Consider the following 14,469-nt stretch of genomic DNA (forward strand, 5'->3'; position numbering starts at 1 on the left):
TCTCTATGTATAATAACTAGAATTAAAAGCATTATGTAAAAAAGTTACGATATTATTAGTGGCCGGGACCATGTACAGCGTACTAGGGGGCGATATTTTTGTCCATTTCTTACACATTTATAATCTAAAGCTTTAAATATGAACAATAACTTATTAACTTATTAGCATACTTGTGTTTTGGATTATCTTTCACTAAATGCTTTGTATATATGCACATGGGCATAAATATTTGTGTATCATATATGTAATAAATATTTTTACTTGGGGGTATATATATGTCTTTAAGCAACTTAATAGCTTCAATCAGTTTCTTTTTAGCATCCACGACAACAAACTTTCACAAAGCGTCACATCATATTCCAATTTTTTTTTCAAAAACCCTCATTTTAACATTTCATAACAAAAAACCTCTACAAACCTCATTAAAATAACTAAATTTGTATATTTATATATGTGTGTGTAATAGGAGGGACCCACTCTCTCGTCCGCTTTCCTGTCCACATAAGCAGAAGCGGGCTTCACCTCCCCAACAAGGAGGTTGTTTCCTCAAAGTCCACTGCAATGCTACCTTACCCGGACCTAAGGCATTGCACCGCGTTATGGATGCTCTTAACATGATTACCAACTAATATTTAATTTTGTAAAAAGGACGAGCAAATATATAAGACTGACCATCACAATAAATGTCATAAAGTTTGTATAAATATACTATTGCAATAGAACTCCCAAACAACATAACAATAACAAAAAGAGCTGTTTCAGATGCATCACAATAACAAGTAAATGTTTTTTTGCAGTGTGTTGAAGTGAGAAAAAGTAAAATGATAGTTCAAAACTGTGAAAATGACAAAGGTTGTCTAAGGGAAAGGGGTTATTGTTTGGCCCAAGTCCTTTTCAATGTCTCTGGAGTAATAAATGGCTAGTGTTTTTTGGAATTATTGGTGCTTCAGTGACCACATGCACCACCTATCCATGTGATTGTGCTAACTTATTAAGATGGCAAGATTTTTATAAACTGTTCTATATATATTGAACTCCGAATTTAACTCTATATTAAACTCTGATTACAACTCTTACATACTTAGAAATCTTTGATGCTCCTAGTATACTTGAAACCTTAGGGCTGACAATTCGTGTTTTAACATGTTAGAAACGACGCTCTTAACACAATTGACAACCCTATGAAAAAGGAAACCACATTATAACCCCAATTTTCAACTCAGGGGGTCATCTAGGTCTAATACATCTACCAACAAGGATGAACTCATGACCAATCACGATTCACGAACATTTTACCTATAAAACCGAACCCATGATAGAATTTAAAAGAACGGGAAAACTATTGGTAAATAATATTTCCAGTGTATATCCGATAAACTAAAACATCTTTTTATACAGAAAGATTACAATGAAATAATAAACATACTAACTAGCAACTACTCTTTACGATATGAGCCTTACAAGTTTAGTTTCGGGTTCATTAGTACAAAGCAGGAGGATAAACTTGAAATGGGAAACTAAAACTTCAAGATGGTACATATATAGGGTACAATGTTAGACATATAAAATATATGTATGGTCCTCTTTGACGTGTAAATAAAGGACATTTGACTTGTTTATTATGTTTTTGTTTCTTGTAATTATCACATCAATGTCATGTCAAGTTGTTATGGTCACAAGTTGGTTGATTCAAGGTCGAAAAGGAGTGAGAGATATCGGGGCTAAGTGGGGCGAGATCAAAAAGATATGGATGATGGTGATATGAAGACATACTATACAAGTTGCAGGTGTGTGAAGCACTCATGTTGGCCGTTTTTTAGTTAGGTGGATCGACATAAAGAAACGATGACTACATCTAAACAGTGTGCATAAAGCTCATTACAAAACATTAGAAAATTGGTCAATTAGAAGAGCTTAAACTATTAGAAAAGGCCAAAATAGATCTATACTTGAAGTCACTTTTGATTCAAATAGAATATTAAAACATGAACTTTAACACACTCAGTCCTATTTTTGTTCCAGAACAGATAGGGTAATATAAATCATATAAAAATCAACATCAAATGGATGTTGCATAATCATAACAGCAGAGAATACTTCGTACTAGTAAGATGAGAATAATGTCTTTTATCAAAATTTTGATAAAAGAAGTTAGAAAATAATAATAATATGTGACATCTAGTGTATAATTATTCATCCGGTGTGGGACATAATGGTGTAATAATTCATTGGATGGGTTAGTTCACACACAAGCCCTTCAATTCTATGGCACTCTCCAATTGTTATTGATCACTTTTGTTAATCAAATTTGAAAAGAAAAAAAAGTAACAACTTTTGGACATATATTTTTTCTTCAAGTAATTCTTCTTTGGAAAACGTAAACTCTAAATAAATTATATTTAAATAAGTGGCGCAGCTTGTTGCCCGTTTATCTTCTGTATTGATATAAACACTATGTTCCTAAGAAAACTATCTATAGCAATATAGTTTTTTCCTATAGTAACGAGTATTCATTAGTTAGGTTGGAGGAGACATGCATGATTTTCATTTTTGTACCCATAAGAGCTAGATTTCCTAATAGATTGCATCATGTAATTTGCATAAATACTAAATTATATTGCATGTGCCTGAAAGACTCCAAGAGCATCTTTAGCATGATGATATAGAAGAGATTTGAAGAATTTTAGCATGACAAGTATGATATTTGAGGTAATATGGCCTACCAAAAACAATGGGGGAAAGCTACAACAAAGATAGAAAAAGTAGTGGCCAAGGCAATGAACATAATAGTTGGGTCTTTCTAGTAGCACTAATGCCCCATTTCCATTACTTGAAAGCCACCTCAACTATGTTTTCAAACCCATTTTTTTTCTTAAACTTTCTTCATTCTTCATACTTGTTAGTTCAATCATGTTGTCATCTCATAAAACAAAGACTAAATTAGTTGACCTACAAACTAAATAAAAGTTAATGTACAAAACCGCACAAATAATGTCCTTAATTAAATAGTTTAGACCCATCTTTATGATTATGAACAAATCTACCTTTTTGTCTCATCTTTATTCTAAATACCAGCTTAGCATGTCTATTAACACTAATCAAGAAAGTCCTAAATAAATGTTATTGATTATGTCTATTAACACAAATCAAGAAAGTCCAATCAACTTTATTTTATTTAGATTATACAAATGGATACACTACAACACAAGGCTAGCGCGACAGTTGTCGCAACATAACCTATTTGTTGTCTCTAGAGGCTATCTGGACAACATGTCGTGGAGATAGCCTTCGCTGCAACCTTTGTCGTTAAATTGAAAAATGCCTTCGCGGCGGATGGTGTCGCTATTTGCTTGCCCATCTCGACAACATATCTTAAACCCATGTCTTATTAAATGGACGTTGACAAATAAAACTTGATATTTTTCACTAAAATGAATGATTAAAGTATTCCAGATATTTGATACCGGAAATTTATGATGTTCCAATGTGAAAACAAATGTTGTATATGGCGACGACGATAAGCACACCCTAAAATGAATCGACAACTAAGAAGACCAAAACCTACCATGAGAGGCTCTAATCATATTCTATGTGTTTCGTTGAGTAAAAGAAAGATTCGATAGTGAGATTGTTATAGATATACATTATGGTTCTCCATAGTTGTGTAGAAAAATTTAAAAACATAAAATGTCATTTCCATCATAAGTATACTTAAACCAACATTACAAGAAAATCATAGTTTAGACATTAGAAAAAAAGTGTGACTAAAGTTCTTTTTTAAAAAGTTGCAATTGAAAATCATATGGTGACACTCATAGTTTAGTTGACTTCTTTGGTATAAATTTCGTGTGTATATGTGTATATGCTTACGACTTACGAGTGTATGCGTTTGTAAAAGGACAATCATGCCCTTGAAAAAAAAATAGTGTGAAGATGTGAAATGATATAACCTTAAAAGTAAGTGGCCAAGACGAAGAGACATACTCACATGTTAGGTACCTTGTTCCCTTCAAGTAGCCTCTAAAAGTTATTCACATATCTTTGTAATTTTTTATTCAACATTCAATCATGAATCATCTTCCATTCTTGATTATGGAATAGAGGATAAAATAAAACTTTGCATGCACAATTTATAAGGCTACCCGTAACGGGCGATGGAATGATTTTTAAAAGGAACACCTCCACCCCTGGCGACAATAGGGGCGGTGGGGGGAGGGGGGATGAGTTTTTGTTGTCGGCTTGTGCTTTGTTTTTATTATTATTATGTTGTGTGTGAGAGAGAGAGAGTGAGATATATATATACACACACATATGGCTACAACACAATTACACCCTTAAAACAAAAACTTACTATTTGTTGGTTGGACGTCACATGACGCAAAACGCCACATTTTATAGCCCCTCTACTAAACATCGCATAACGAATTGACTACCATTGAATTAATTAGTTCACTTGTTTAGTTCACCTTAGGCTTGATTAGCTCACTTAAGGCTAAAATTTCGCTACACTTATATTTGACTTTTTTTTTTCTTTAAACTAAGTTTTTGTTTCACACGTTTGTTTAGTTTAGATGATATAGTCAGACAAATTAATTAGATGTGGTTCAATAGTAGAGTACTCATTTTACTAGTGAGAGGTACGGGTCCAAACCCACTATCACTATTTTATATGGGAGATATGCGGGAAGACCCTGGCTTGCCAGGGTTCGAGTCCTGATCTTACCCGGTTTTACTGACTCCTCGTTTCCGTACCCTTTGGCGGGCGTGGAGGTCGAGTTTTATTCGGGGAATCTCTCAATAGGTGGACCGCTAAGGGCTCCGTCCGTCCGGACTCGCGGTCGGCTCGGGTTACCTTTAGCCAATGGGGGCTGCACACGGAGCACCTGACGTTACTTAGTTGGTCGTTCAAAAAAAAAGAGATAATATAGTCAGACTCATTTATAAATGTTTGTAATAACTAAAACGCCACACATAAAATTCTAATCTTATTTTAGCGTGTTAGAATTATCGGCAAAACCATGGAAGTGTCCAGAGGGTGCGTATACCCTAAAATAATTTAATATATATATATATCCTACAAATTTATGCACATCTAGAATATGCTCCTCCCATTTGTAAAAACAAATTGTGAAAGTCATGGCGTATAATATCAATATTTCAGCTTCTAACAGAAGACAAATAATATATAACAATAATGGATTATGACAAGTATCTTTTTTCTACATATGGCAAACATCTTTTTATGCGTTATATTTGTAACTTTAATTTAAAAGCATTGTTTGTGTTTTATTTTTATCATTTCGTTTTGTTTAGTAGTGCATCTAATAATATAATGATTTATTTTTCTGTCTAAATAGGGTCTGTTTAATATGGGGTAATGGAATGAACGAGAAAAATGAAATGTGCAAAGGAATGAAATTAACAAAGGAATAAAATGAATCATTACTATACCATTGTCTTGTTTGATTACACATATAAATGAAATGAATGATCACTTTATTATTATTATTTTATTAAATAGTAAACGTAAATCCTAATATTTTTTTGTCAATTAATAAAACGGTAATAAGATAATGCGATATAGTAATAAAAATATAATAACAATTATAATTTAATAATAGTTATACTATAATAAAATAATGGTGAAGATAAAATAACAATAATAAAAGTAGGAGTAATAATAATAATAATAATAATAATAATAATAATTATTATTATTGAACATTTTCCACTTCATTCCTAAAAGGAATGAAAGTAAAACCACATTTTACTAAAAAATGAAAAGTGTTTTATATGAAAGTAATTGTATTCTTTAGGAATGATTAATTTCACTGTGAATGACAACCAAACATGTTTTATTTCATTAATTTGGAATGATCTATTTCATTCCGCTTATCATTATTTCATACCAAAAACTACCTAAACTTCCATCCAATGCTCCATCTAATAGGGGATTTAAACTAAACCCTATACATAATAATAAAAAAAAGAAGGAAATAATATAACAAAATATTTTTCTTTCAATATCTCCTCTTTAAGTTGGAGCGTAAAGGTACCTGTACTTTAACTATCTTTTGAAAGCCGATCGAACAATCACTCGTTCAAGTTTGTGTTTTAAAAGGAAAACCCAAATTGAGCGACTATGGTTGTCTACGATGGTTAAAAAGTAATTTCCTTGTGTAATTGACGGAGTTTGTCATCTTCTCCATGTGTCACGATGCAAGAGTTCAAAGTAATATTTAGTGTTAATAAAACTAATAGAAAAAGGTAATCTAGATTCTAGTGTGTTTAGCTTTGTTACATGAATCACATACTGTTGATATTGCTCAATCTTAAGGCCAGACTAAGTTATAATAATAATAATAATAATAATAATAATAATAATAATAATAATAATAATAATAATAATAATAATAATGGAAACACACAAAAAAAGGACACAAAATAACACAAAATTTTTGTTCCAGTAATAATAATAATAATAATATATATCACACCCTTAAATAAACTTTCATGCAATGGAGGGTTTTTGATGTTGCCTTTTTCAATATTCATACCTCATAATATATAATCAGTCATCTTAAACATCTCATAATAATCTTCTCTTAATTAATTCATACTCTCTGTATCTTCCGACCCACAGGTAACGTTGTTTTATTATTTATTTTACTTTCAATATAGTGAACAATGTATATATATACGACATAAATTTATCAAATATAAACTGTTGTGTTATTATGTAGAAATAACATAATCTAAGCTATGATGGATGAAACTAATGGATTAAGCTTACCACCTCTATCAAATTATAAAGTTGGCGAAACCTTAGGCATTGGAGCTTTTGGTAAAGTTAAAGTGGCTACACATATTTTAACTGGGATCAGAGTTGCCATTAAGATTCTTGTTCGGCAATCGATCGATGAAGAAAAAGGTATCATATATGATTGTTTTTTGTTCATTAACTTGAGTCTTAATATTTATTATTATATCATGCATGCATTCAAATATGTTGGTGATTGTGTTTTCAGCGAGAAGAGAGATCAATATAATGAGGATTTTATCGCATCCGCATATCGTTAGGCTTTTTGAAGTCATAGAGACGGGAAAAAAGTTATATCTGGTTATGGAGTATATGAACGGCGGTGAATTGTTTGATTATATAACCGAGCACTGCTGGCTTGAGGAGGTTCATGCTCGTCGTTTCTTTCAACAAGTGAGTAATTAACATATGTTGCAGCGTTGTACTGTTTTTATGAAAACTGATATGATTGTTGTTGTTACTTTTTGTAGATTATTTCAGGTGTTGAGAGTTGTCATCTTCACAAGGTGGCTCATCGTGATATAAAACCGGAAAACCTGCTTCTAGACTCGAAAGGGAACGTTAAAGTTGCTGATTTTGGTTTGGCTAATGTTATGCGGGACGGGCATCTTTTGAAAACATGGTGTGGTAGCTTTCATTATGCTGCACCAGAGGTAAAGATTTTTAGTCCACGTGACGTGTGTTTACAACTAGGATGCCACGTCAGCAAACCGACTCTTTTTTCTTTTTTTTATGTAGGTCGTCTCAATGCGACCTTATGTTGGTCCTGAAGTTGATGTTTGGAGTTGTGGAGTTGTATTGTATGCTCTTCTGCCCGGTTCTCTTCCTTTTGATCATGGGATGATGCCTGTTTTGCTTGAAAAGATTAAGGTTTTTTTTTTTTTTTTTGATATATGGAAATAAAACTAATATTGAAATGATGTTTGTTACTTGTTAAAATAGAATAATTACGTTTCCAAAATGCTTTTCTCCGGGAGCGTGTGACTTGATCAAACGGATGCTTACTGTTGATCCGGTTAAGCGTATAACTATTCCTGAAATATACAAGCATCCATGGTTTCGAGTAGATCTCCCGCTGTACATTGCAGACCACTCCCTTAATACTTCATGCAATGCAACAAAGGTATTAAAATGATCCAACTCGCAGTTAAAATTATTACAAACGGGCCGGATTGAGTCTGCAAACAGCCTTAGACAAATATTTGTTCTGCCATCATATGCATATGCATAAGTTGTCTATAATAAGTTACAAAATGCACAAAATGATTTGTTTATCTACATTTCGAGGTTGATGTTCGAGTTTCAGTAGAATTGAATAACTTGGGATTTAGCGTTCAAGAAGTGATCGCGTCTTTGAATAACAAGTGGCAAAATCAGGTGTTAAAATTTCTCAACTGTTGAACTTTAGTTAATATCTTAACAGTAAAATTGTGACCGTCTTTTATTTTTCTTTCAGGCAACAGTTTCATACCGTATGTTATTGCATACGCGCTTGAAGAATAACCGTACTTCCCATGAAGCCAATCTTCTAGGATCCTTGGTAACTTGGACCCATTTCTTTTGCAATTATGAATTACAAATTTTAACTAGTTCTTGGAACTGATAAATAAATTTCATGTTCTTTTTTTTATTTTTTTACAAGATTCTCTGTTTTGGTAATTTTATGTATTAATTTCTTAAGTAGTCAAAATTTACTAAACACTGAAACAACTGGATATCTTTCTTTTTTATTCTCTTAGCCATCGGAAGGCACAGATCGTCGAGATATTTATGTAAGACCGGTCATTCCTGATCAAGGCAAGTGGGTACTTGGATTTGAGGTGATTCTCTTCTTTATGCATTTATGAACAATTATGGTGTCAAATATGTTTACGAAAACTAAATCGTGCCATTGATAATCCAACGTCTTGAATACAATATTAGAAGGTTACGATTATACATTGTTACGTGAATGCAGTCTTGTTCTTCGCCACAAGAAACTATGAGAGATATTTTAACCGTCTTCGAGAGATTAAACGTACAATGGAAGAAGATCAGAGCCTACAACTTGGAATGTTTGTGGACGCCATCAGTTCAACGTTATTCTTTGCCAAACGGTATGAATAGTATAACTCTGAGAGAAGACAAGTGTGTGAATGTGGCATTTAAGACTTCAAACAATGAAACATTTGATGCTGTCAAATTTGAAATTCAGGTAAGTAATGGGTCATGATATTGGTACGCCATCTCTAAAAACTCATACACCTTAAATACGATCGCATAGGAGTTTACGATCGTATGGAATCTCACATGATAAAAGTACAACAGAAGTACACTAAGCGTGCAGGTGTACGGAGTTGATAGTATGACTCCCATACGATCTTATGGAAAAAAAACCAAAAACATAATTCATTGAGTTGAGCCGTGTGTGTTAAAAATGTGATAGTATACGGATATAGTTGCTATATGAATTATGATATAATATTCCGTACATGCTTACCCTTGTTTTACGTAACGACACGATACGATATTCCGGGTGTGATATAATATTCAGTGTATTATTTGACACGACACAATGTTCCGGACTTGATATAATATTCTACCGGTTTTAATATATATAAAACTCACAAACCCAAATTTCATACGGTCTTCAAAGTTGCTAGTAAAACAAATCTCATATGATCGTATGGTTGTCATACTATCATATGACAAATTCTGCAGTCGTATACGATCGTATAGAATCCAAGGGTGTGTGGATAACCGGAGCCTAAGTGATAATGTGAATATACACATATACAATCTGACGTGTATATTATTAAAATCTGACGTGTATATTTTGGTTGTATCAGCTTTACAAGGGCAGTGCAGAGTCTTCTTATGTTTTAGATTGGTAGAGAGTTTACGGGGCTCCGTTTCTTTTTATTGAAGTTTGTGCGGCATTTCGTGCTTGTGTGGTTGCATAACCATCATGTTTGCTTTGATTAACATCTACTTGTGACGTGATTAAAGACTTCTTTTGATATAATACATTACAAGATAAGACTTCTTATATAAGACTTTTGGTATAAGACTTCTTATATTAAAGACTTCTTTATGCATTAACACATTACAAGAAAAGAATAATACCATTCGCTCTCGGATATCCTTATGATTAAAAACCAGATCGTCGATGAAGCTAATGTAGATAATCATATGTTTTCACTTTTCATGTTTAGACAAAATAAATAATTTTGAAAAGAAGAGTAAGTTAGCTAGCTACTCTAATAATTCTAGCAAACTATATTAATTTCTACTATAAAAAGTAACTTTTAGTTAGTTTTTGTATATTGAAGTTCTATGTTTAAAGTTGTTTTGTAGGCGTGTATAGATGTTAAACTTCCATTTCATTCTTCATTAAATAAATTGCACGTTTAATAAAAAGCTGTCAGGAACTTATATAATACAAAAAAATAAATTCATGACTATTTGTACAAGAACTAGATCATCCAAACGAGCCCAGGACAACAACAAATCCTCACAACAAAACGTCCGAAATCTCTACATCAAATCAAACCTACAACCGATGGTGCATTGGTGCGCGCGTTTTTATTCAAGCTTCACCACTGCCAACAACTGAACACGAAGAACACGAATCAAGGACAAGAATTTAGCGAAATGCTATGAATAGTTAGCATTTGAGTAAGTGGGGGTTGTCGGGTTGGTGAAATAAAATATAAGTAAACATGTCATAAAATCAAAGAAAATAGATGTGAGTATATCTCATATTTTAAAGTTTAATAAAGAAGATAAAAGTTTAAAGGTTTTGTATGTTGGTTTTCACTATTTGAAAATGCATCATTGGTAAATATCTTTAGTGGGTTTTTGTATAGCCGCACAAATCGGGTTTTCCGAATACTTTGTTTCTGGTATGGAATCGTGTTCGGGTATAACCGGGTATTGGCAATAACCGGAGTCGGATTCGTCCGGGTATTGTCTCAAAAAACCATACCCTATGCATCGGATTCATGTCAGGTATAGAATAGAGTATTCTAAAACCAGGTATTTGAATACCCTATTTTTAGGTATTGAAAAAAACCTATTTTCAGGTTTTTCGGGCTGGTTTCCGAGTATTTTCCGGGTATAGATTGAGTTTTTTTAAAGAGTTGCACTTTTTAGGGGTATTTATGGGTCTTTTTCAGACATTTTTCGTGTATAGATGGGTATTTGACAAACCCGGTTCCGGTTTTTGGGTATTACCGGGTACAAATCGGTTCCGGTTCCGGGTCCGGGTTTTGGTACTAAAATGCATACCCTATCTGTACCCTAGGGGTATGGTCGGGTTCGGGTATTAAAAACCCGGGAATAAAAAAACCGGTTCCAGGTTTTTTTCGATTCCAGTTCCGTGTTCGGTTTTTTTTTTTTGCACCTCTAGGTATTTGTCTATTTGGATAAACAAATATAAGATTGAATGGGCTGGGCCCTTCTATCAAGATTTAGAAAACAAATTAAAAGGCTGAATGGGCCTTTTGAAAGAATGGTCTGTGCAGGGTCAAATAAGTGGATACTCGGATTGAATGGCTATATTCATTTATGGGCTTAACATGATTTATAGTTTAAGTCCAACAAGCACACTTTTTTGTTTTGTTTTTTCTTTAACGTTATAAAACCGCGAAAACAACTAAGAACTAACCCGCTTCGATTGATTCTTATTTGAAGTTTTTCCTTTTCACTCTTTCCATAAGCCCGTTAATACTTAAAAAGGTGACGCTTTCAGTGATTTTTAAACGTACAATTTTGTGAATAAATTGGCTCCAACCATCAAAAACGAACCATTTTGGCTGGTTTCGCCAACCTAGCCAACCTTGCGGGTTTAGTTTAGTTTCTCCAAAACATTTATTCAAGATCATACTTCTGAAAAGTTGATATCTGGAAAACATTTTTGTACTCTTTGAGCCCAAAACCAACTCATGCACGCCCCTATTATATTAGTATACTCATGTGCGAAAACATGTTAGGACGATTATCCTATTGACAAAATGAGTTGGTATAATTTTTTGTTCTTAATTTATATCGTTTTTCTGTTTCTACACAAGTTTATGTTATGTATAAAAGTTGTTAATATGCATGTTTGTCATTGTTTAACTGAACCAAATCTCAAAACCATTTTCTTATCGGTTAAATCAGTTTAAAAACACATGACATTAAACTTATAAAAAAAAAATAAGACAAGACACCATCCTAATATTTAATCAAGACGCTAAATAAACTTAATAAATTAAAAAAATTTAATTACACGGATGGTTCCTATCATCCAAATTTGAGAATTACAATCTTGGACCAACTGTTTGAGCGAATGTAACACCATTGATCTCTAAAATGGATGGATGTTAACTTTTTCGTTAAGAGCACTTAGAAATAATAATAATATATCACACCCTTAATAATAATAATAATAATAATAATAATAATAATAATAATGGAAACGACACACACACACAAAAAAGGAAACAAAATAACAAAATATTTTTGTTCCAATAATAATATATCACACCCTTAAATAAACTTTCATGCAATGGAGGGTTTTTGATGCTGCTTTTGTTAATAATAAATATTACCTTAATACTTCATAACCATCATCTTAAATATCTTATATATTGATAATAATCTTCTCTTAACTAATTCATACTCTCTGTATCTTCTGACCACCACAGGTAACGTTGTTTTATTATTTACTTTACTTTCAATATAGTGAACAATGTATATATATATACGACATGCAAATTTATCAAATTAAACTGTTGTGTTATTATGTAGAAATAACATAATCTAAGCTATGATGGATGAAACTAATGGATTAAGCTTACCACCTCTATCAAATTATAAAGTTGGCGAAACCTTAGGCATTGGAGCTTTTGGTAAAGTTAAAGTGGCTACACATATTTTAACTGGGATCAGAGTTGCCATTAAGATTCTTGTTCGGCAATCGATCGATGAAGAAAAAGGTATCATATATGATTGTTTTTTGTTCATTAACTTGAGTCTTAATATTTATTATTATATCATGCATGCATTCAAATATGTTGGTGATTGTGTTTTCAGCGAGAAGAGAGATCAATATAATGAGGATTTTATCGCATCCGCATATCGTTAGGCTTTTTGAAGTCATAGAGACGGGAAAAAAGTTATATCTGGTTATGGAGTATATGAACGGCGGTGAATTGTTTGATTATATAACCGAGCACTGCTGGCTTGAGGAGGTTCATGCTCGTCGTTTCTTTCAACAAGTGAGTAATTAACATATGTTGCAGCGTTGTACTGTTTTTATGAAAACTGATATGATTGTTGTTGTTACTATTTGTAGATTATTTCAGGTGTTGAGAGTTGTCATCTTCACAAGGTGGTTCATCGTGATATAAAACCGGAAAACCTGCTTCTAGACTCGAAAGGGAACGTTAAAGTTGCTGACTTTGGTTTGGCTAATGTTATGCGGGACGGGCATCTTTTGAAAACATGGTGTGGTAGCCTTCATTATGCTGCACCAGAGGTAAATATTTTTAGTCCACGTGACGTGTGTTTACAACTAGGATGCTACGTCAGCAAACCGACTATTTTTTCTTTTTTTTATGTAGGTCGTCTCAATGCGACCTTATGTTGGTCCTGAAGTTGATGTTTGGAGTTGTGGAGTTGTATTGTATGCTCTTCTGCCCGGTTCTCTTCCTTTTGATCATGGGATGATGCCTGTTTTGCTTGAAAAGATTAAGGTTTTTTTTTTTTTTTTTGATATATGGAAATAAAACTAATATTGAAATGATGTTTGTTACTTGTTAGAATGGAATAATTACGTTTCCAAAATGCTTTTCTCCGGGAGCGTGTGACTTGATCAAACGGATGCTTACTGTTGATCCGGTTAAGCGTATAACTATTACTGAAATATACAAGCATTCATGGTTTCGAGTAGATCTCCCACGGTACATTGCAGACCGCTCCCTTAATACTTCATGCAATGCAACAAAGGTATTAAAATTATCCAACTCGCAGTTGCTTTAACATCTACTTGTAACGTGATTAAAGACTTCTTTTGGTATAACACATTACAAGAAAACAATGACACCATCCACCCTCGGATATCCTTATGAATAAAAACTAGATCGTCGACATAATTTTTACAGGTAGCACAATATTTACAAGTATAACTATGGAGAATTAAAACTCCAACCTCATAACTCTCAAATAAATGTTTGCAAAAACATAAAAAAAATGTCTACACTTAAAAAATAGAGGTTGGAGTAAATTCTCTCTGGAGTTGAAACAGGCGAAGAAACACCATGATTACTGTTATATTATCATTATTGTCATAATACTTAAAGAGGGACGGAGAGAGTGTAAGTAAATGTCATAAAATAAAAGAAAATAAAATTTTAAAGGTTTTGTATGTTGGTTTTTCACTATTTGAAAATGCATCATAATTGGTAAATATCTTTTGTGGGTATTTGTCTATTTGGATAAAACAAATATAAGATTGTGAGTGGGCTGGGCCTTTCTATCAAGATTTAGAAAACAATTTTTTTAATGGGTCTTTTGAGAGAATGGTCTGTTCAGGGTCAAGAAAGTGGATACTTGGATTGAATGTCTATATTCATTCATGGGCTTAACATAATTTGTAGTTAAGTACTAATTAAGTCCAACAAGCA

At 32.8% G+C, this 14,469-nt stretch overlaps 2 protein-coding genes across 2 annotated transcripts; both read left to right on the forward strand.

Moving 5' to 3' along the window:
- Positions 1 to 6,726: 6,726 nt before the first annotated feature.
- Positions 6,727 to 9,772, forward strand: LOC143634692 (SNF1-related protein kinase catalytic subunit alpha KIN10-like). Its single transcript, XM_077102708.1, has 10 exons — positions 6,727 to 6,931; positions 7,029 to 7,213; positions 7,291 to 7,473; positions 7,559 to 7,688; positions 7,756 to 7,943; positions 8,108 to 8,197; positions 8,277 to 8,360; positions 8,560 to 8,640; positions 8,778 to 9,014; positions 9,649 to 9,772. Exons 1-10 carry the CDS (start codon positions 6,763 to 6,765, stop codon positions 9,691 to 9,693), a joined length of 1,392 nt encoding a protein of 463 aa, XP_076958823.1. The 5' UTR covers positions 6,727 to 6,762; the 3' UTR covers positions 9,694 to 9,772.
- Positions 9,773 to 12,589: 2,817 nt separating this feature from the next.
- On the forward strand, positions 12,590 to 14,404 carry LOC143634671 (SNF1-related protein kinase catalytic subunit alpha KIN10-like). Its single transcript, XM_077102688.1, has 6 exons — positions 12,590 to 12,780; positions 12,878 to 13,062; positions 13,140 to 13,322; positions 13,408 to 13,539; positions 13,607 to 13,792; positions 14,378 to 14,404. The coding sequence occupies exons 1-6, from the start codon at positions 12,612 to 12,614 to the stop codon at positions 14,402 to 14,404; spliced, it is 882 nt and encodes a 293-aa protein (XP_076958803.1). The 5' UTR covers positions 12,590 to 12,611.
- The last annotated feature ends 65 nt before the right edge of the window (positions 14,405 to 14,469 follow it).

This window comes from Bidens hawaiensis, unplaced genomic scaffold (assembly GCF_021521415.1).
Source record: "Bidens hawaiensis isolate Kalapana, Puna unplaced genomic scaffold, B.hawaiensis_p1.1 tig00007139_1, whole genome shotgun sequence".
In the NCBI taxonomy this organism is placed as follows: domain Eukaryota; kingdom Viridiplantae; phylum Streptophyta; class Magnoliopsida; order Asterales; family Asteraceae; genus Bidens; species Bidens hawaiensis.